We start from the raw sequence: 20,042 nt of genomic DNA, 5'->3' as shown, positions 1-20,042 counted from the left end.
CTAAAGTACATAACTTATCACTCCCGTATAGGCTCCATCCCCAGCACTATCATTAAGAAAGCTTTTAGCTGTACACTATATGTATAGTCTAACAAGAAAAAAAAATGTTCCCTCTGGAGATATTTAGATTTCTGTTCCTTGCCATCCTTTGTCCTAAAAGACAAGTGTTATGTTTCACAAATACACCTTTCAAAGGAGATTGGTTAAACTAAGATTTATGCCTAAGTGAATTTAGAACAGAAACTCCATTGTCAAGATCATTTTTTTCCTATTCAACTTCTGTTTATCCATAAACTCCTGTTTCAAATGGAGGACTATTGATAATAATATTCTCCCTTTATATAGCATCTTTCTGAGATCATAAAGGCCTCGAGAGCTACACCATCTTACCTGGGTTGAGAAGTAGCTGATTCCAGTGAGTAACAAGCGTGAGATTTCAGGTGGTCCTTTGTATGAAGGTCTATAACGGTGCCTGAAAAACGCAATGCTTAATTCACGGTTTTCATAAATTCCACCACAGCTTACTCTTGCAGCCACTGAAGAGGTTAAAATGATGAAGACCACAGCTAGCATTTGTTGAGTGCCAAGCAATTGTTGTGACAAGTACTTAACATGCATTATCTCATTTCATCCTGAAAATGGCCCCCTGGGATAGATACTATAATTAATCGTCTTTTCCTATGAGAAATCTGAAGGCTAAGGAGGTTAAATAATTTTTTCCTTAACCCTTTGGCTAGGCTCTACCTAGCTAGTGCCTGAGCAAATTCTCCATAGTGCTTAGCCAGTAGTGGGAAATGGATTGGGAAAAGAGGAAGTAGTGGCTGTTATTATTAACAAAACATGTTCGTTCCAGATTCATTTAGGCCACACCTCTCACATGTTTCCTATTAGCTGTTAGCTTTTCCTTTGTTTCATCTCTCCCCAAAATCCATCATCTTGTTTTCCATTTATTCATCTGTAATATTTGCACATCTTTATGCGGTACTAAATGATCATTAGATACATGAAAATAATGTGACGGTCAAATCACAGTAATAAGCATTTCCATCTTTTCAAACAGTATGTATTTTTTGTATATTGGGAACGTTCTCTTCTACTTCTTTTGAAATACAGCATAGCTGTTGTAACCAATAGTGGCTCTACTATGCTATAGAAAATTAGAATTAGTTGCTCCTCACTTTGATGCGCCTCATGTATCCTCCACTTAAACCCCACCACCACCTCCTGCTGAAGACCAGTCCCTACCCAGCCCACCCTGCCTGCTTTCTTTACTTGGATACGGGGCAGGGGGCGCCCTGGCAGCATGACCAGAAGAGGAGGATGCTCCCACACAGCCCCATACCTTTCCCTTCTAGATCCTTGTGTGCCTGAACCATGTATCTTTTCAGGTCACCTCTCCAGCATGCCTTTGACCACCCCTCATATCATTTGTCCTCTCTTCAAATCTTAGCATTGGTTCTGGTAGGAATGTTCAAATGGCAAACATGAAGATGCTACACCTAACAAAGTCATAAAAATAAAATACAATTCACTGTACACTTCGCAAATCTCCTTGGTATTCGGACTTCCCTGCCACAGCTGAAACAGAACATCTAGCAGTACGGTTGGACACTGTGTTGGATAGCGAAAGATCTTCAATGTCCCTGGGAGAGTGGGCCAAAGAGGCAGGCCCTGAGTCCATTCTCTCCATCTGCCTGCTCCTCCCCCTTTCTTCTTCAAGTGTCTTTTTTTTTTCAGGGCAGTTACTAGGAACTCATCTCAGGACCTCATGCTTGCTTGGTTTGCTTAATGGCCAGCACTCTACCACTTGAACCACACCTCCAACCCAGCTTTTTGTGAATTATTTTGGAGGTGATATTTCTGAAGTTTTTTTTCCCTTGAACTGGCTTTGAACTGGAATTCTCCATATCTCAGTCTCCCAAGTAGCTGGAATTATATTTGTAAGCCACAGGAGCCCAATTCAAGTTTACATGTATAACTGCCTTTGATGGTACTTCTAAGCCAAGCAGAATAAATTCTGTCCATGAAACCCATGGAGTCTTTCCCCAAGGGTCTCAAACCCTCATGTGCATCTTTGACTTAACTTTCCTTCCAGAGAGGAAGGTAAGTCCCTGGCTTCATTAGCACCCTGCAAATCTGAGGGGACCTTGGCAGAACACAGCATCTTCCTTGAACCTTTGTTCTGTGTCTCTTGGGTTGTGACAAAGGGCAAGGAAGATGGTGTTCTCATGGAATCAAGTAGAGATTGCTCATTTTTCATTATTACCAAAGGCTTTAGAGGCCTCAGTCTATGAGAGTGAAACCATGGCTGAGGGAAATGAATTAATCTTTCCAGAGGCCATACCATTGGGAAGCGGAAGACTTGGGATTCAAAATACTATTTTCTGGCCTAGAAATCTTCCCACTTTCAAATACTGGTGATTGTGGTCCCAAATGTCTTCTGTACTTCTCTGGGAACAATAGGCAAGGGATTTCATCTCACACCAGCAGCTGATATGAGGGAACTATGATGATATGCCTGAGGTTGGGTGACCTGGAGATCCTGCAGGGAAACTGTCAGGCCCATACTTGTGAGGCCCAGACACTCAGAGAGGATCCGGAGAAAGGACTTTGGCCTGCAGGAGAAGGCCAGTCACAACCTTGATGGAACTGAGCTACCAAACAGGCCATCCAGACAGGCATGTGGGCAAATGACAAAAACACAGGGAACATGTTGGGAAAAAGAAGAGAGCCCAGGCCTCCACAGAAACCTGATCAGTTAGCCCAAAGCTTACTGTACAAGAAAATCACATCTGTGTCATATTAGAACACCCTTCTTCAGTATGCCTCACCTGGCTCTCTAGGATGGCCCTAGTCCTAGAGTCGTGCTGAAGTGAACAATGAAGGAAAAGATACAATGTCAAGAAAGGCTACTGTAAACCTCTGCATCCAGCCAAGAGTACAGTTTACCCATCACTCCATGAGCAAATTAGTCATCAACCCAACCAGGCCAGGTGTGTTGAGCACACCTGAATCACAAGGCTTGTGTTATCTGCTATGTTAGTTGGGGGTATTACTATGTGAGATAACAGTAAACCTCCAATTCTTAGAGCTGGAAAAAGAAAAGGAAAAAAAAGAAATTGATACCTTGCAAATGTGAAATGAAAAACGAGTACTGATTAGTGAGTGGCCTTCTAGCTTGTCATTCAGGGACCCAGGCTCCTTCCACCCTGTGGCTCAGACCCTGTTCTTCAGCCTTGGAATCCCTTGCATTTAGCCAGCCAATGGTGAAAGAGCATGGAGTCTAGCACTGAAAGATTTTCAGGAGTCATTACTTCTGCTCCTTTCCATTGGCTAGAACTCAGGCACACAACCACTCCCTGCTGCAAAGGACCCTGGGAAATGTAGTCTAGCTGTTTAGTCAGATGAGAGAAGTGAGTTAGTTGAAAAAGCGAGATGTGTCGTAGAATAAAGCCAACGAATACAACTCCCATCTGTGGGCACCCATCAGAGTTTCACTTGAGAATGCTGCTTCCTCATTTAGCTACTCTGAGCATTGATCAGGCTTCTTCTTCACAAAGCCTCATAATTCAAGACTGAAATCAATCCCAGGATCTATTCTGAGGTATGAATGTTTCATTCCAAAAATTTTATGATGCAGCAAAATCTTGTTTTCTGGCAGAAACCATCCCAGAATTTCTCTCACTGACTCTTTTTTCTTTTCCAAAATCCAAAAATAAATAAATAGGGAAAAGTACTTTTGAAAAGGCTGTAAACTAACAGGAACGTATAAGAGAATCTTTGTGCCCCACACAAAGAGATTCTGAGTCATAAAATAACATATTGGTTGTGGGAATCTTAATTCCCCTAGGTGACACTGGTATGCAACCACATTTGGAAGTCACAGGCATAAAATAATAGATCCAGGTATCTTCTAGGCAAAAGAGGGAATCAAGAAGTAGTTGCATGGTAACCCCTTTGTAAAACTATTTAAAGATAATATTGTGTGTGTATGTGTGTGTACATGTGCACCAGTCCTGGGGTTTGTACTTAGTCTTGGTGCTATCCTTGAGCTTTTTTCCTCAAGTCTGGTATTCTTTCCTTTGCAGCACATACATAATAACCTTCCACTAAGCGTGAGGATAGAAAGGGGTGTGTGACTAGCCTCTTGCTCAATTGCAGGGTCTGAACACCAATGAGAGCTAAAGGCACATGCATGCCAACAGTAGAGGCTGGAAACATGGCTCCGTGGTAGAGTGCTTGCCTTGCATGCATGAGGCCCTGGGTTTGATTCCTCAGCACCACATAAGCAGAAAAAGTGGGAAGAAGTGGAGCACTAACCTTGAGCTGAAGAGGTGAGGGACAGTGCCCAGGCCCAGAATTTAAGCCCCATGACCAACGAGAAAGAGAGAGAGAGAGAGAGACAGAGACAGAGAGAGAGAGAGAGAGAGAGAGAGAGAGAGAGAGAGAGAGAGAGAGAGAGAGAGGGAAACAGTAATACACCAGCATTATGTGGGTCCTACAGAGCTCTGCTGCTAATCAGATGGTGCGATGACATCCAAGCACTGGAGCTGCCAGCTGAACCGAAAGATACCAAGTCCTAAGGAAATGAAAAGGGGACAAGGATATTTCAGAGAAGGCCATCAGGGCAAAGAGAAACTTAGAGACAAGGAAGTTTGTTGTTTTTTTTTTCAAGAAGAGTCAACTATGTTGTGAGTAGCCTTCTTGAGAGCAAGTGCTTGTAAGTATGAGGTCCAGTCCTTTGGCCAGTGGGAGATAAAGAGCTACTGAGCCTAGAGACATGCTACACTCTGCAAGGAGAGTAGGGAGTCTTGTGGAGACTCTTGTTAGGAACCACATAGGAAACAATCAGAGTCTCCACGTAGAGCTCTGAAAGAGGGGGAAAATGAGCAAGAGCAGCCAATTCTCCTTCCTCTGCTGCCTCATGGTACCTAGGACAGTCTTGGGTCTGTCCTCTGAAAAGAGAGACTTGGTAGCTGGTATGGCAGCATGCAATAAACAACCAGGCATTGGTATGTACAAATCAAACACTCATAACTCTAGAAGGATCTGGCCCTGTTTCTTTCTCAGAAAAAAAATAGCTAGGATATATATGATCATTGGAGCAAGGAGTAGATTAGTGATTCTGAGCTTTAAATCCTGTTTCCAGCACTGATTTACTGTGACGTTTGGGACAAGCTGTTGCTTTTGATTGCTAAGTTTCCCCAATCAAGGGTGAAAAGCAGTGAGGCAGATCAGGCCCGTGAGCCTGGTTTAAGAGGCAGTTGCTCAAAATGGCACTAAGTAAACCCCCTTCAGAATAAATGGATGCTCAGATATGCTCAAGATTTCCTTGGTAATGTCCACAGCTTGGCTCACAAAATAACAGATGCATATGCTTTTCATAACTCTTAATGACTCTGAAAATGTAGCTCTGTGTTCTCAGCCCTTCTCCCAAGTCTGGAATTCAGGGGGGTAATTCAGCTTCTGCTATTTGAAGCAGAGCAGAGCCTCTAAGAGCCTCATCTACATGGCTCTCATTTCCATGCAGATGATTCTTACATCTTTACATCCACTGGAATCCTGTACCTGGGTTTCCAGCTGCTTGATTGGCATCCCACCCCACCTATAACATGCCCCCCACCAGCACACCCATTTCCGAGAGATGCTTTCATCCATAGCTCTGCCATTCTCCTAGACACTTAGTTCTTCAAAGTCTTTCTTGACTTCTCGCTCCCTACACAGATCTACTGTTTTCTCAGTTTGTGTAGATTCTAGCTCTATAGGGGGTAGAACTAAAAATAATTTCAGAAATCCCCTAGACCGTGAATAATATGAATTATACTACCATTGAAAATCTTCATGGCAAGGTCTATATTGTATACCGCTAGGCTCCTAGCTGCAGGTACAACAACTGTCTGACTTAATAACAGGGCCCAAATAATCTTTGCTTCAAGGCAAAGGAGAAACAGAGTTCTAATAAAACTGGAATATGAAACAGGAACAATGAAGTAGAAACTCTCATCTTAAACAAAGACTTCTACTGTAAAAATGGATTCACATTTTCATCATTCTTTTAAAAAACCAAGATGGTACCTGTAAAGTTTTAGTGATTTGTCCAGGGCTCCATCAAATATATTGCCTGGATTCTTTGTTCTACTCTATTTTTTGAAACTCAGCTGAAGCAGAAAAGACTGCTAATTCACTTTCTTTTTTTTTTGGTCCGGTCGTGGGGCCTGAACTCTGGGCCTGGGCGCTGTCCCTCAGCTCTTCAGCTCAAGGCTAGCGCTCTACCACTTGAGCCACGGTGCCACTTCCAGCTTTTTCCTTTTTGCTTATGTGGTGCTGAGGAATCGAACCCAGGGCCTCAGTCATAAAAGGCAAGCGCTCTACCACTGAGCCACCTTCCCAGCCCCTGCTAATTCACTTTCATACTGATGTTTTTCTCAGGGGAGAAGGGGACTAGAAACTACCCTTTTCCCGGGTCTTCTCACCATTGGAAGGGGCCATCTTGGCTACTATCTCAGTCCTCCAAGCCACAAGCTGAGACAGAAGCAAGAGGAGAGGCCAGTGTGGGAAATGTCTGTGTGTGCTGAGATAGGTAAAGTGGACATCTCAGCCTCTAGAAATGGACCTGGAACTTTCTAAGTCCAGTCAGCCCTGTTGTCCTGAAGGGCTCATTTTGTACCCTACCAACAGTGGGCATGCAGTATGTATGAGATTGATGAGGTTGAACAATTGGATGGTTTTGCAAGGGATGTCAGAGAAAGTGGCCTGGAAAGTGAGAAGTCTGAGTCCTTGTCTTACCTTTGGTACCTTCTATTTTGCCAGTCCCAGAGATTCGAATGCTGGACCTTACACTTGTTCAGCTTACTTGCTGGCTGGCATTCTACCAGTTCAGCCCTGCCTCTAGCTCAGCTTTTTACTACTTATTTTGGAAATAGAGTCTCACAGACTTTTTTGCCCTAGCTGGCTTTGAACTATGATTCTCCAGCTGTCAGTCTCCTGAGTAGCTAGGGTTGTAGAGTCTCCTCCAGCATCTGTTATTTCTTGAGAGGTAACTTACCAAAGCAAAGGATGGTCCCAGGTGATCCCTACTATTCTACCTCTGTCTGTCTTTCTCTCTCCCTCCTTCCCTCTCTTTGTCCCTCCTCCTCTCCTGACTCCTTTCTCTTTTGGCCTGCCCTCCCCCCACCCCCACCCAGGAGACTACGCATTCAAATTTATGAGTCAAGTATTTTTATAAAGTACCTAGCCTGCTGGTCCTGAACTCCAGAATGCAAGGATCCCTTTCTTTTGCTCTTTCCTTAAAGCCTGGGACCCTGCTTAAATGGAATAGATATGACATAGAGTAAGAAAATGAGACAACAAAGCAAAAACTTGCTAGGGATGAACCTCCACTTGCCCCACAGTCTGGTCCCTCCTTTACAAACTGATGACATGTTAGAGTGCCACCCCCCAAAAACCACATGAGTAGAGAACACTAACACTTGGAAGACTAAACAGAGAATGTGGAAAGGTCTTAGTGATTCTCCCTGCTTGCTCAGCCTAATTGAAAATTCATTTTCTGTCCTATTTTCTCAGGGGCTCCCTCACAAAGCCACACGCATTGTGAAAGATCTTGTTGGCCCCTGGCAGCTCTAAAAGCTCTATGTTGACTTTTCTTCTGTTCTTGCTGCTATGTCCAGAGGGGAAATCAAGTCAGGAGGTAGTAACTTAGTTCTGAGAGTAGAACTGAGTGGAATGGTGGAGTGCTCCCCACTCCAGAGTCTCACCATGAACCTGGCCTGTCCCCACTTTACTCTACGGAATCCAAAAGCCTATAGAGTCAGCTGGGCCAGTGTCTAGCCCTTGCCACATCCGTCTCAAGCAGGCCCGGTCCCAGGAATCAGCTGTCCATCAGGCACCCCTCTCCAGACAGTAAGTGAAGTCAATTACATAGGTAATAGGAGAGATGTGCAGGGCTTTTTCAGCTCTACATTATTCTAATAGAAATGCATACCTCAACCTGTGCCTCATGACAGTCCATTTTACAAGACTTTTGCCGAACCAATCAACTGCATGGTGAGAAATTGGAGAAAAGGTGGTGTTTTTTTTATTATTATTATTCTCAGCAGTATCTGCCAGTTCTACCCTAAGTAGCTAGATCCCAGACATGCCCCAGCTGCCAAAAGAGATGCAGAGCATGCTCCCCATCCTTCAGAGCCCACTTTAAATGGCTGACAGAGGAATCTGAGATATGGTACCCATCCATTAAATGCCTTTAGCCCATCCAGCCATTCTTTCCTGCTTGTTCTCCAAGGCCTTGCTACTCCCTTAGTCCACATTCAGACGTACACCTTTTCTATCAGCTACTTAAAATCATTAAGTGAACTTAATTAGGTTTGTCAATCCCTAAGGCTAGAAGGGCAGCAAATAAGGCCTGATATTCACTGTCCATTATCAGTCTGTAGTCTGGATGAGCTGGGACATCTTTTGTACCGTGCGTGAGAAGCATCCACATTTCCTAGGCAGTGTGAGCTGCCTGACGAGTCTGAGAGATACCCACTTCCAAAGATGCCCTTCTAAACCTGGCCTATGGCCCAAATGGCCATCTCCCAGAATCCCCTTGGGCCAATTTTCAACAGGCTGCTCGGTAAAAGTGAGTAAGATAGAGGAATGGATACATTTTTATGCAGAGCCAGGTTCTAGCCAAGATCTGTAGCCAAGTTTCTTAACAACAAGCTCCAAGCTCCTCTAGTGAGACAGGGAGGGAGTACAGCAATAATCCCTGCAATCAGAAGTATCTCCTTTGAAGAAATGAGCTGAGAAGGTCTGTTAAAAGGGGAACGGGAGGGGAACAGGGGTAGGGGAGAGCAGTTAAGTGACTCACACCTATAACCTTAGTTACTCTGGAGGATGAGATAGGATCACAGTTTGAACTCAGCCTGAGCAGGGAAGTCCATGAGACTCTGATCTCCAGTTAACCTTTAAAAGCTGGATATGGAGCTGTGATGTAAGTGGTAGAGTGCTGGCCTTGAGCAAATAGCTGAGGGACAGCATCCAGGCCCTAAATTCAAGCCCCAGAATGGACACACACACACACACACACACACACACACACACACACACACAGACACACACACACACACAGACACACACACACACACACACACACACACACACACACACACAAAGGTGGGGAGCAAAATCTTGACTGCCAAAAAAAGAGGAACCTGCCACATTCCTAGATAACACAGATTGGTGGTGAGGAAGCAGGAAGAACCCCTCAAGAGCTCATTTGCCTTCTCCATAACCACGCTGCCCATAAAGAGGAAGGGAACACAGCTCTAGCCATGGAGTCCTACTTCCTTTTCCCATCCAGATCCAAAGGTTTGAGAGGAGGCATCACAGTAACATATACATCTGCTAGAACCACCTGGTCCTTGCAATCTTGACAATAATTTCTCATCGCCTTTGCCTTCCATTAGCCCCGGAGTGGTCCACTTGGCAAGTACTAAAACTCAAGACCTGAGCCATAGCTGACTATGCAGAGGGACTCGGTGTTCAGTGCTTCTAAGGAAGTCACCAGGAAAGAAAGTCACCAGGAAAGAAAGTCACCAGATAAGAGTATTCGGAACTGAATGAGAGACTGGAGGCAATCTTGCCTATCTCCAGAAGAGAGAGAGAGAGAGAGAGAGAGAGAGAGAGAGAGAGAGAGAGAGAGAGAGAGAGAGAGAGAGAGAGAGTGTGTGTGTGTGTGTGTGTGTGTGTGTGTGTGGTGGGGAAGGGGAAGGAGGGGAGACAGACAGACACAGAGACAGAGTAGAGTAAACAGGAGCCAGAAGCAACCTCTCCTTTACCTGAATTCGGGTGAAGACATATAACCAGTTATCATCCAAAGTAGAGAAGCCTAAATACGGGGAGGTCTAATGCCCACACTGTCTCTTGGTCGGTTCCTTCACAGAAAAGGGTCTCCTAGATTGGTCCTTCTATATTCTTCCTACCCCAGTGCTTACCATTCCAAACACCACTTCTAGACTGCCTCCACTTTGCGGTGACCCACCTTCATTCCACCTTTGTCAGGCCTGACCCTTTTCTGAGCCTCGGCAAGCTGGCACACTGGGGAGGGATCCGCAGTGAGGGCTCCAGGGTAGATGCAGGCAGTGTCAGGTGTTTTCCCATTCCCTCTGATTGAGTCTTCCCTGATGGCTACAAGAGCCCCTGGTGCAAAATTTGTGCAATTCCCAGTGTCAGTCAAAACCCTTTAAACAGCAGCTGCCACTGCCGGCGTTTTGCCGGGGCACGCTTCACAGAATGGTTTAGAAAGTCTTCTCTTTAGAAACCATTCCAGCCCTGGCTTGCATCATCCCATCCATGCTAAGAGGTCCGGTGGCTGTTAGGGAACTTCACAAGCTCTAATCGCTCAGTAATAAAGAAGGAAAAGAGAGGGGAGCCAAGAAAGCAGAGCCAGGAGGGGAGAGAAGCAGCTTTCCCAGAGCACCCATGGAGGAGAGAGCGGAGGGCCCCTCCCCTGCTCTGCCAGCACACACTTGTCGTTTACCTGCTCTGGTCCCCTCGAGTCTGCCCCTCAAGGTGCCTTGCTGCAGCTCAGTATTGAAATCCACTGCCCATGGCTGGCAGTTTAAAATGGGAACATGGGCTTGCCAGGGGGTCTGTACCCACCTCAGTGCAGGAGCGTCAGGCAGTCTGCCTTCCCGATGCTTCTACTGGGGAACATGATTCTTTCTATTCACTCTTCTGAGGAGCTCTAAGTGCCTGTTTTCTTGCTAATGCTTTCTGAATGCTTCCATCTGCTTGAAAGGGAACAAGCCAGCAGTAATAGAGCTCTGGCTTTCCAGATGAGAATCTCAGACCTGGACATTGTCCGGACTCTACAGGAGCTCAAACCCAGGAATGTACCAATGAACTCTATTCCCTGTGCGGACCAGGGAAATCATAGCCATCCCCTTGCCAAAGACACTGCAAAAACCTGCTAAGGGTGACAGACGCTGACATGCAGCAGTCGTAGTACTTGTTATACAGCAGACTTACTCCAGCCTTCCGTTTTCCCCCATCCTGCTTGTTGTACCATAATTATCTCTTTTTTGCATTTTTTATTGTCAAAGTGATGTACAGAGGGGTGACAGTTACCTGAGTAAGGTAGTAAGTACATTTGAGGGAAGGGGTAACAAGTTTGACACCATATTTATCTCAAAGAATTCTCGTGACCAGATGCTGGTACCTCATGCCTATAATCCTCTCTGCTCAGGAGGCTGAGATCCAAGGATCACAGTTCAAAGCCAGCCTGGGCAGTCAAATCCAAGACACTTTGTCGAGAGTTAGCCAGCCAAAGAAGCTGATTGGAGACATGGCTCAAGTAGCAGAGCACCAGCCCTGAGCACAAAGAGCTCCTGCTGGACACCTGCAGAGATTCTCTATTTTTTGATACGATGACAGTAAAAGCTGTCCATTCTGACCAGGCTGAAGCATCCCACATGCCAGTTCCATCTCCTCCCCATGCCCACATCCTACAGTCCTTCCCTGACTTCAAAGCCTGTCTGTGAAGCCCTCCAGTCTCAGCCTGGTATGACTGCTCCTGCTTCATAGCTTGCTGCAGCCCTCTGCCTGGGCCTCCATGCGGCACTTGTCTCTTTCTACTTTATCCTGCATGGACGTCCATCTGCCCCACCTCTGCCAGTCAGTGATCATGTCTCCTGGTCCGTTCTAACCTGAACCTTAACCCAACCCTAACACATCTGGTCCAGGTAACTCATCTCTGTTTTCTAATGAGAAGAGCATCCACTTGTCTGGCTCTATACCACATGAACTTCATCCAGCTGCCAAGTAAGAGGCATGACTTCCTTCTCTTCATATTTTAACCTCTGCATCTGGGACTGTACAGTCTTCCACAGGTCACTCTGGGCTGACTGAATGAAAGATGAGGAAGGTTTGCCAGACATCCTCACTTCATCGCTGGAAAGGGCCAGATAACCTTCCAGGGCGGTGATTTCCCTAAGGAAACAAATAAACCCAAAATAACTATTTTCTGTGTATTTTCCATTAAAGCCTTCCCTGGCCACAGTCTGAGGACCTGGCCTTCCAAGACCATGAAAAAGCTGGAAAGAAACCTTATTGCTATGAGTTTTACTGTTGGTGCATTATGACCCACTCTGTTGGTTACAAACATTCCTGGAGGCAACAGTCAGCCATGTCATATGTAAGGGCCAGTTGGGAAATAGTAGGTGATGCTGGACAAGACCCAGGATGCTCATGACCCTATTGTGCAAGAGATTAACCTTTGGTTGCTGGGGAAGAACCATAAATGGAGCTGATTACCAGTAGGGGCACTCAGAAAATAGTGGGGTTTGGAGTTGAGGGAAGTTGTTTTTGTTTTGTAGCAGTTTTTACAGAAGCATATTAATTTTCTAATAGTGACTTTAGCAGATAAGTGAATAGGAACTGAACTTCAGTTCCCTTTCTCTCCATCCCAGAAAGCAAAAGAGGTCCCCTCAGGTTAGCATGGAGTCCAAGTACCTGGCCCAAATTGGCATGATGAAGCAGTTCTTCAGAAAGGTAAATGAGCTGTGTTGGAGAAGTTGAGGGAGAGGTTAGCTGCCCTCTTCTTGGCCCTGCTCTGGGATAAACTCAAGTTCTCAGTTGTAGTAGCACAAGCACACAGTTGCCAGATGTTAAATCCTAGGACATAACTGACCCAGGCTGTTCTTCACCTACATTCCTCTTGACACTGGACAGGTTCTGGCTGCAGATAGTCGCATGGTGGGGACAAGGATCCAGGGCCACTGTGGCGTTTGACAATATCTCCGTCAGCCTGGACTGCTACCTCACCAGTGAGTTGGCCCTCCCCCTGGCACTCTGTCCTCCAAACCCCACCACCCTCACCACTCCCTTAACCTGAGCCAAATAGCCCTTCCCACCCTCCCGATCTCTTCCCTGAAAATGAGCCGCACCTAACTCAGCCCACTGGGTCTTCTGTATTCCAGTCAGCGGGGAGGACAGGATGTTCCAGAATGCAGAAGAACCCAAATCAAGAAACCTGTTTGATAGAAACTCACACAAGGAGCCAAAAGCAGAGGAAAATGCATCAAGAGAGACCCATACCTTCGACCCTACAGGTAAGAGTTAAGCTTGCAAATTGAAGCAAAGTAACTTCTTGTTTCAGAAGGAAGAAGAAAGATATGTGCTGTGATTGGGTGAGAGAGCTGTGGGTAAAGAAGAGCATGGTTGGTCTCCCCTTCTTTCTGGCTATGGAGCCAGGAAGAAGTTGTGCAGGGCCTCACATTGCCTGAACAATGGAAGCCACTGGAAATCGTACAGATCAGCAGTTTCCCTCCAACCCCAAGCCCCACACCGCAGGGAGAACCAAACCAGTATTCTTTTCTCCAGTCCCTTTGTAAAAAAATCACTGGGCATTTCCTGAAGAAAGCAAGTCCTACCATCGGATTTCCTCTCTTCACACATAAGGCTTTCAGGCCAAGGATATCTGTTACACAACTTGGGCTACTCCATCATGGGTCAAGCTCCCAAAGCTTTTCAGTCCCACACACCTGCCCAGAGCTGAATCTCCTCCCAAGCTGTTTTGATCAATTCATTCCAGGATGGAAAACTTGTCATGGGGGTTCTTGCTGCTTCTGACACAGAGCTCTTTAGCCTGTGGACATAGATCATGGGTGACTTCTCAACCACACTTACCATCAAGGGCAAATGGCAGCCCATGAGCCTAGCCCCAGAGTTGCTGGTTAGGAGCACCTGGGACCACGCCCACAAGCCTTGGTCCCACCCATAGTGAATCTAGCCCCTCCCTCTCCAGGGGCCTTGAGGCCTGGGAACTGAGACTCCTTATAATCTGACTGACCTAGAGAAGCATACAACATACAATCTACCACACTCCCTTGGTCTTATTCCTATAAAAACCCAAGTCTTTCTTAAATAACAGACAAATGGCAATGAGTCTCTCATTTCTACTTCAAGATAAAACATTTGTGCAGTACAAATTATAAACCAAACGGTAGAGATTTGTAGCTTTGCCACCACATATACTAGCTCTCCACTTAGTAATTGTTAGTTTTGCTTGGTCTTTGAAAGCAAGATTGTTAATTTTCACTCCTCTTCCTAATTCCTGCCTGATGCAATCCAGCTCCAACAACAGGGAGAAAAAAAAGTTTGTTGCTTTTCCTGTCATTCCTCCTTTTCCCTCCCTCCTTCACCTTTAACTAGAACCCTGAAAAAATTAGTTTTTTTCCTTCCACCCAGAGGAAACACAGCCTACAGAATATTCTGTCTCTCCACTGGCCATTGTGGTTCATGGAAACATCTAACCCAGGCAGCCTTTTACCTTAGCCACTCAGCCGCCCTTTCTGCCACTCACCCTAGTGATTCACCGCCATTTACTCATTGACACTTGGCCAAATACTATCTCCCTTTGATAAATTCAGGAAACTAACAAATCTATAAATTCCCCAAAGAGGCTGGACTTCCCCCTTTTAATGTGCTAAAAAAAAAAAACTATAACATTAGCACACATACCCCAACCCCGCCCTGACCACACCACCCCCGTTGATATACATGTTAGCAGGGATTCTAGAAATATCTATTGATTGACCGATGAGCAGCTGAAGGCTTGAGTTGGGTTCTCAGGTATCAGTGGCTGCAACCCTGCAGCCAGCGTTTAGGAAGCAGCCATCTACCCTACTGGAGTCTGGCTTTATTACCACATAACTCCCTAAAAGGCTGGTCGATAAGGGCCTCTCAGACTAACGAGATCACATGGCGGCTCCAAAGCAAAGATGACTCCCTTACCACCTCCAAATGGAATTTGGCATGATTGGCCACCCAAGGGGCTACAGATGACTCCAAATGAAACATAACCTCCCTCCACTAACATCGCCCCCTAAGCCTGGACCTCAGCATCACAGCAAGACTTACACATGGGGCTACAGGTCCGCATTTTACACCCACCATCAACTCAAAGAGAAGAAGAAACTGAGCTACATACCTCCCTGGGGAGCCTTGAGGACCAGCCACACGAGGTCCCTTAGGAAGGCTCTAGGACACCAGGTAAGGAGCCACTGTCTTTTGCCAAGAGCCTGTTGTCACGTGAAGAAGTGGCCGAGGTGAGGGAGAGACTGGCCTGAGCTCTGTGCCCCTCCAGCTCTGTGTTACAGTGCAGGAGGCACTTGTGCCCATCGTGATTTTGGTCCCTTGGTCTTGCCTTGTTGCAGATCACTAATAGTGTGTGTGGAGCAGGGAGAGGGGTCTTTGTTTCTCTAGGAGGATTTCCCAGGGTTGCCCACATGCAGCAGAATGTCTGAGCCTCCTCATGGTCGGGAAGCATAGCATGTCCTGAATGCCCCAGCTTTCCTCCAGACCACAGGGCCAGAGCTCAAAGAACTCCCAGTCTAGAAGAGGAGAAGGTAGACAAATGACTGAATTAGAGCAACAGGTCTGTAAAAGAGAAAGCACCTTGGACAGGCCAGGGTCAGGACCACACCCAGAAAACACATGTCTGACATGCCTGAGACCTGCCTGTGCCCAGCACTATGTATGGCTACAAGAGGGATGTGGCTGGCTGGTATTCACTCTACTGGAGCGTCTGGTCCAGAGGAGGAGAGTGACCTGTGGACCAGCTGGGCATGTTTGCAACATCATCACACCTAAACTAAGCTCAGACCTACGGGAGTGCCCCCCTGAGGTTAATGGGGCCCAGAAAGGAAAGGGAGGATGAAAAGGGAAGGAAAGAGGGAAATGAAGGGGAAGAGGAAAGGAGAAGAGAAGGTAAGGAACTGAAGAAGAAAGGAGAGAGAATGAGAGGGGAGGGGAGGAGAGGAGAAAAGAGGGGGAGAGAAATGGAAAGGGAAATGGCATTACTGAGAATGCCTCATCCTGGGCCAGTCTGTTTCACTTTTCCTCACACTGATCCAGGGACCATCACTGCTATTACATCATAAGGAAGAGGAAAATGGCATCCTGGCTGCTAGGGATGTATGTCCAAAGCCCAGCATGTATGTACAAAGCCTTCCCTCTATGTGCGAACATCTCCAATCAGAGGAAAACATTGAAAATGGGAAGAGGTAGAGATAAAAGTCCCAAGATAAGAGCCCTACAAGAGTGGTAAACAATCAGCCCCTAAACCTTTTGACAACGAATTGAGAAGACAAGATAATAAGATTTTCTCTGGAAAGTTCAGCGCTGTCAGTTTCTGCTGAGCTGGAGCAGGGGTGGCTGGTGGCATTTCAGCTGTCCTCCGGGCAGGTGTCAGAGTAGCTCCTAGAAGCACAGAGGCCAAATCGGGTCTTTTGGAACAGTTACTGTCCAAGCGTCTTCTCTTCCTCCACACCAGTCACACCTGCCAAGCCAGGCAGCCTGAGTCCCTGGGCCTGGGGGACCCCTCACCTCCAGCCCATGGGGCAGCCTGTCCAGGTGCAGCATGCTATATTCTCGGAAGCCTTTGAGTAACTTTAAGCTAATCAGATGAAAAAGCTGGAGGAGAAAATGGGGCAAGGATTAAGGCCTAGGAAATTACATTTGTCAGCTTTACACATGCAATTACACTAACCAAATAGTTGGGATAATGCAATCATGGGCTACCAGGTTCTTCTCCCTCTCTCCCTCTCCCCCTCTCTCCTCTTCCCTCTCTCTCTCTCCCTACCCCTCTTCTCCCTCTCTCTCTCTCTCCTATCCTCCCTCTTTCCCCCATCTTTCTTCTCCCCCCACCACTGTGTTTGTCTCTGGTGATAACAGAATGTATTAGGGCTAAGTAGATACAAGCAGGATCTGCTACCCACCCTTCCTAAGAAGCCCTGGTGGAGAGGAACAGACCACAGAAGCCAGGGCCCCTCTCTTGGCTCCCTGGAGGTCAGATGCTGTATAGAAAGGGCTCAAGAGGAGTAGCTCAGATAACATGAAAACTCAGTCTATGGGCATGGTGACACATGCTTGAAATCCCAGTATTCAGGAGGTGGAAGCAGAAGAATCATGAGTTTGTGGCCATCCAGGGCAACATAGTGAGATTGCATCCTAATAAACAACAAAAACTCAACCCCATAATCCTAACTTGTGGAATCTTGGCACTAAAACCACAGCCTTGCCTCCAAATTGTCTGGTGACAGACAGGTTGGTTTGCCATTTTCAAAGTGTGCATCCCTTGCCAAAGGTGGCACACACAAAAAAACAAACCCTGTTAAAAATACGTAGAATTCTGCATAAAGCTCCAGACTAGGAGTCAGAACCTTTGTGCTGGGTTTGCCGGTTTGCTGTAGCAAGCTGTGGGTCTGAGACGATTCTGGGCTCTGTGGCCTTGCTTCTCCATGTCAGCAAACCTGCCAAGAATAGCATTCATGTGGTCAACTAGTGTGATCATAGATGAGACTGACAGATTGCTCCTTCTGAAAGGTCAAGATTTGAAATAGACAGTCTCCAAGTTCCTTCCTATTCCATCCCAAGATTCCAAGGGCTGAGGGGAACTGGTTTTTTAAAAAAGGAGAGAGAGAGAGAGAGAGAGAGAGAGAGAGAGAGAGAGAGAGAGAGAGAGAGAGAGAGAGAGAGAGAGAGAGAGAGAGAGAGAGACTGAGGAGGCTATTGCATTATTTGACTCCAATTAACCTGTGGCTCAGCTAATGTGTCCTGAAGTCAGGGTGACAGACTGTCCATTTTCACACACACTCCTATGACTCAAGAACAGATGCCAATTCCAATGAGAAAGTTTTATGTGTTTCATATAAATTGATTGGGTCTATTTCTGCTAAATGCATTATCCATTCACCATAGAACAACTATTAGAGTTAATAGAATTTGTAGCTAGAGCCATTATGTTCCAGCACGTCCTACTGGGGATGACGGCATTGTAGAAAGGCAGACTTCGCCCTCTCTTCAGATTCCATGAGGTTCTTTGTTTGCCTTCTGCTCTGAGACTCCAAAGCCCAGCCAAGTTCACTTCTGTGGCACACCTCAGTAGTGAAGGGTCCCTTCCCATCTGGCTCACCCTGATCCTAAATAAATTCTAATCCATTTCCCCCAAATCCAGTCATCTTCTCACTGTGAGCATAGCCAACAAACCCATGCCAGGCTGGAGTGGCAAGCAAGCCAGTATCTCTTCTTAAGCCATAGCTCCTCGTTGTACCTCCATTTTGGAGCCCACAAGTCCTAAGATGGAAGAGATGGGGAGACGAAGCAGGGTAGGTCCCAGGGCACCCGCTCATCCTGAGGTGCCATCAGATGGGACTCGTAGGCCTGTTCTGTCATCAGCAGCTTCCCAGAAATGCCTCACTGTGCACACTCCAGCACTTCCAGTGGAGCCCTCAGAAACGGGGCTTCTCACCTCACCCACACCCGGCTCACCTCGCCGGCTGAGGGGCACCTGCCAACACTGCGTTTTAAAAATACCAGCTAGGCGCTGGTGGCTCACACCTGTAATCTTAGCTACTCAGGAGGCTGAGATCTGAGGATCATGATTTGAAGCCAGCCTAGGCAGACAAATCCACAGACTCGTATTTATAATGAGCCAGCCGGTACCAAGAAGTAAGGGTATTGCTTAAGTGGTAGAGCACTGGCCTTAAGAGAAAAAAAAAAGTCAAGCAAGAGTGTAAGGCCCTGAATTCAAGCCTCAGTATTCACACACACACACACACACACACACACACACACACACACACACACTAATAAAGAACAAATCACACAAAAAAGGTCAAACCAAAAGGCATCATTGCCTACGCCAGGTAACATCTGAAAGGACAAAGTTGGGATAAAGTAAGCATAGAGGGGAGTGTTGTAGAATAGGCCTTCTCCAGGGATCTCTCTTGCATGAATCCCCTTGTTTCTTTGGCTTACTTTGACTTAAGCCAATCACCTCTGCACCTCTACTAATATTTCATACAGAATACCAGGCAAGCTGTGCACCCACACACAGGTAAGACAGCTGATCATTGCCACCCATTGGCTCTCTGCTGAGCACCCCAGCCTTCACGGGGGCACATGGAAGCACTTCTGTTAGCACTTATCCAATTGAGGGGATCAATTCTTGAAGGAGTGACAGTCATGGGACCATAGAGGAGTCATGGCCATTCTCTGGCTCTACCGCCTTTCTCCACACCTCCACGCCTCTTGAACCTTGTACTGTGCGTTCTTTCTTCCTTTGCGAGTTTTAGGTGCTCACTGATCTACAGCAAGCATACTTGTGGTGATGCATGAAGCACTGACTTTAATGAGGCTCCCAGATACTCCCAATCACTGAGGCAGGTTCTACATCTCCCAATTAGCATGTCACTCTTCGTGTGAATGTGTCTCCCTTTCCTGGGAGCTAACATGGCCATGCTTTGGGAGTGGAGACAGTGTGGAACTAAGTGACATTAGGGAGTTTCTTCCAGTGGAAAAGGCTCTGCACGATTGGCAGCCAGTCAGCATCCCCAAAAGTGGCCAGCTCCAAGGACAAGGGTAGTCCCTTGTGGTGGCCAGGGAGGGAAAGCGCTTTCCCAGGGACTGCTGAGAGGGACAGGGTTGAAGATAGAGCATCCAGAAGCAACAGAGCCTCCCCAGTGTTTTCTAACATTCACAGGTCAACTGCTTCCATTGTTTGTGGGTGAATAGTTACTAAACATATTCAGTAGCTCTTTTATTTCAGTCTCAGGGCCACCCAAAGAGAGGGGGGTGTGTGTGTGTGTGTGTGTGTGTGTGTGTGTGTGTGTGTGTGTGTGTGTGTGTGTGTGTGTGTGTGTGTGTGTGTGTGTGTGTGTGTGTGTGTGTGTGTGTGTGTGTGTGTGTGTGTGTGTGTGTGTGTGTGTGTGTGTGTGTGTGTTGCTTCCTAGCTACTCAAGAAGCTGAGGTCTGAGGACCAGAGTTCAATGTAAGCTCAGGCAGAAAAATCTATGGGACTCTTAATGTCCAATTAACCAGCAAAAAGCCAGAAGAGGAGGTACGGTTCAAGTGGTAGAGTACCAGCTTTTGGCAAAAAAGCCAAGTCAGAGTGTAAGGTTCTGTGATCAAGCCCCACTACTGGCATACATGCATGCATGTGCATGCACGCACACACACACACACACACACACACACACACACACACACACACACCA

The 20,042-nt window shown here is 46.5% G+C and overlaps 1 protein-coding gene across 1 annotated transcript in view; it reads left to right on the top strand.

Moving 5' to 3' along the window:
* The window catches only part of Alk (ALK receptor tyrosine kinase), a 713,950-nt gene that overhangs the window by 615,582 nt on the left and 78,326 nt on the right, over positions 1-20,042 (top strand). The window contains exons 10-11 of the mRNA XM_070025303.1: positions 12,715-12,809; positions 12,963-13,094. Coding sequence (XP_069881404.1) covers positions 12,715-12,809; positions 12,963-13,094 — 227 coding nt within the window. The remainder of the gene's footprint in view (positions 1-12,714; positions 12,810-12,962; positions 13,095-20,042) is intronic.

This window comes from Dipodomys merriami, unplaced genomic scaffold (genome assembly GCF_024711535.1).
Source record: "Dipodomys merriami isolate MVZ:Mamm:240054 unplaced genomic scaffold, mDipMer1.0.p SCAF_17, whole genome shotgun sequence".
Classification (NCBI taxonomy): domain Eukaryota; kingdom Metazoa; phylum Chordata; class Mammalia; order Rodentia; family Heteromyidae; genus Dipodomys; species Dipodomys merriami.
Note: the sequence above shows the minus strand (reverse complement) of the source record. Positions and strands in the feature narration are given on the sequence as shown.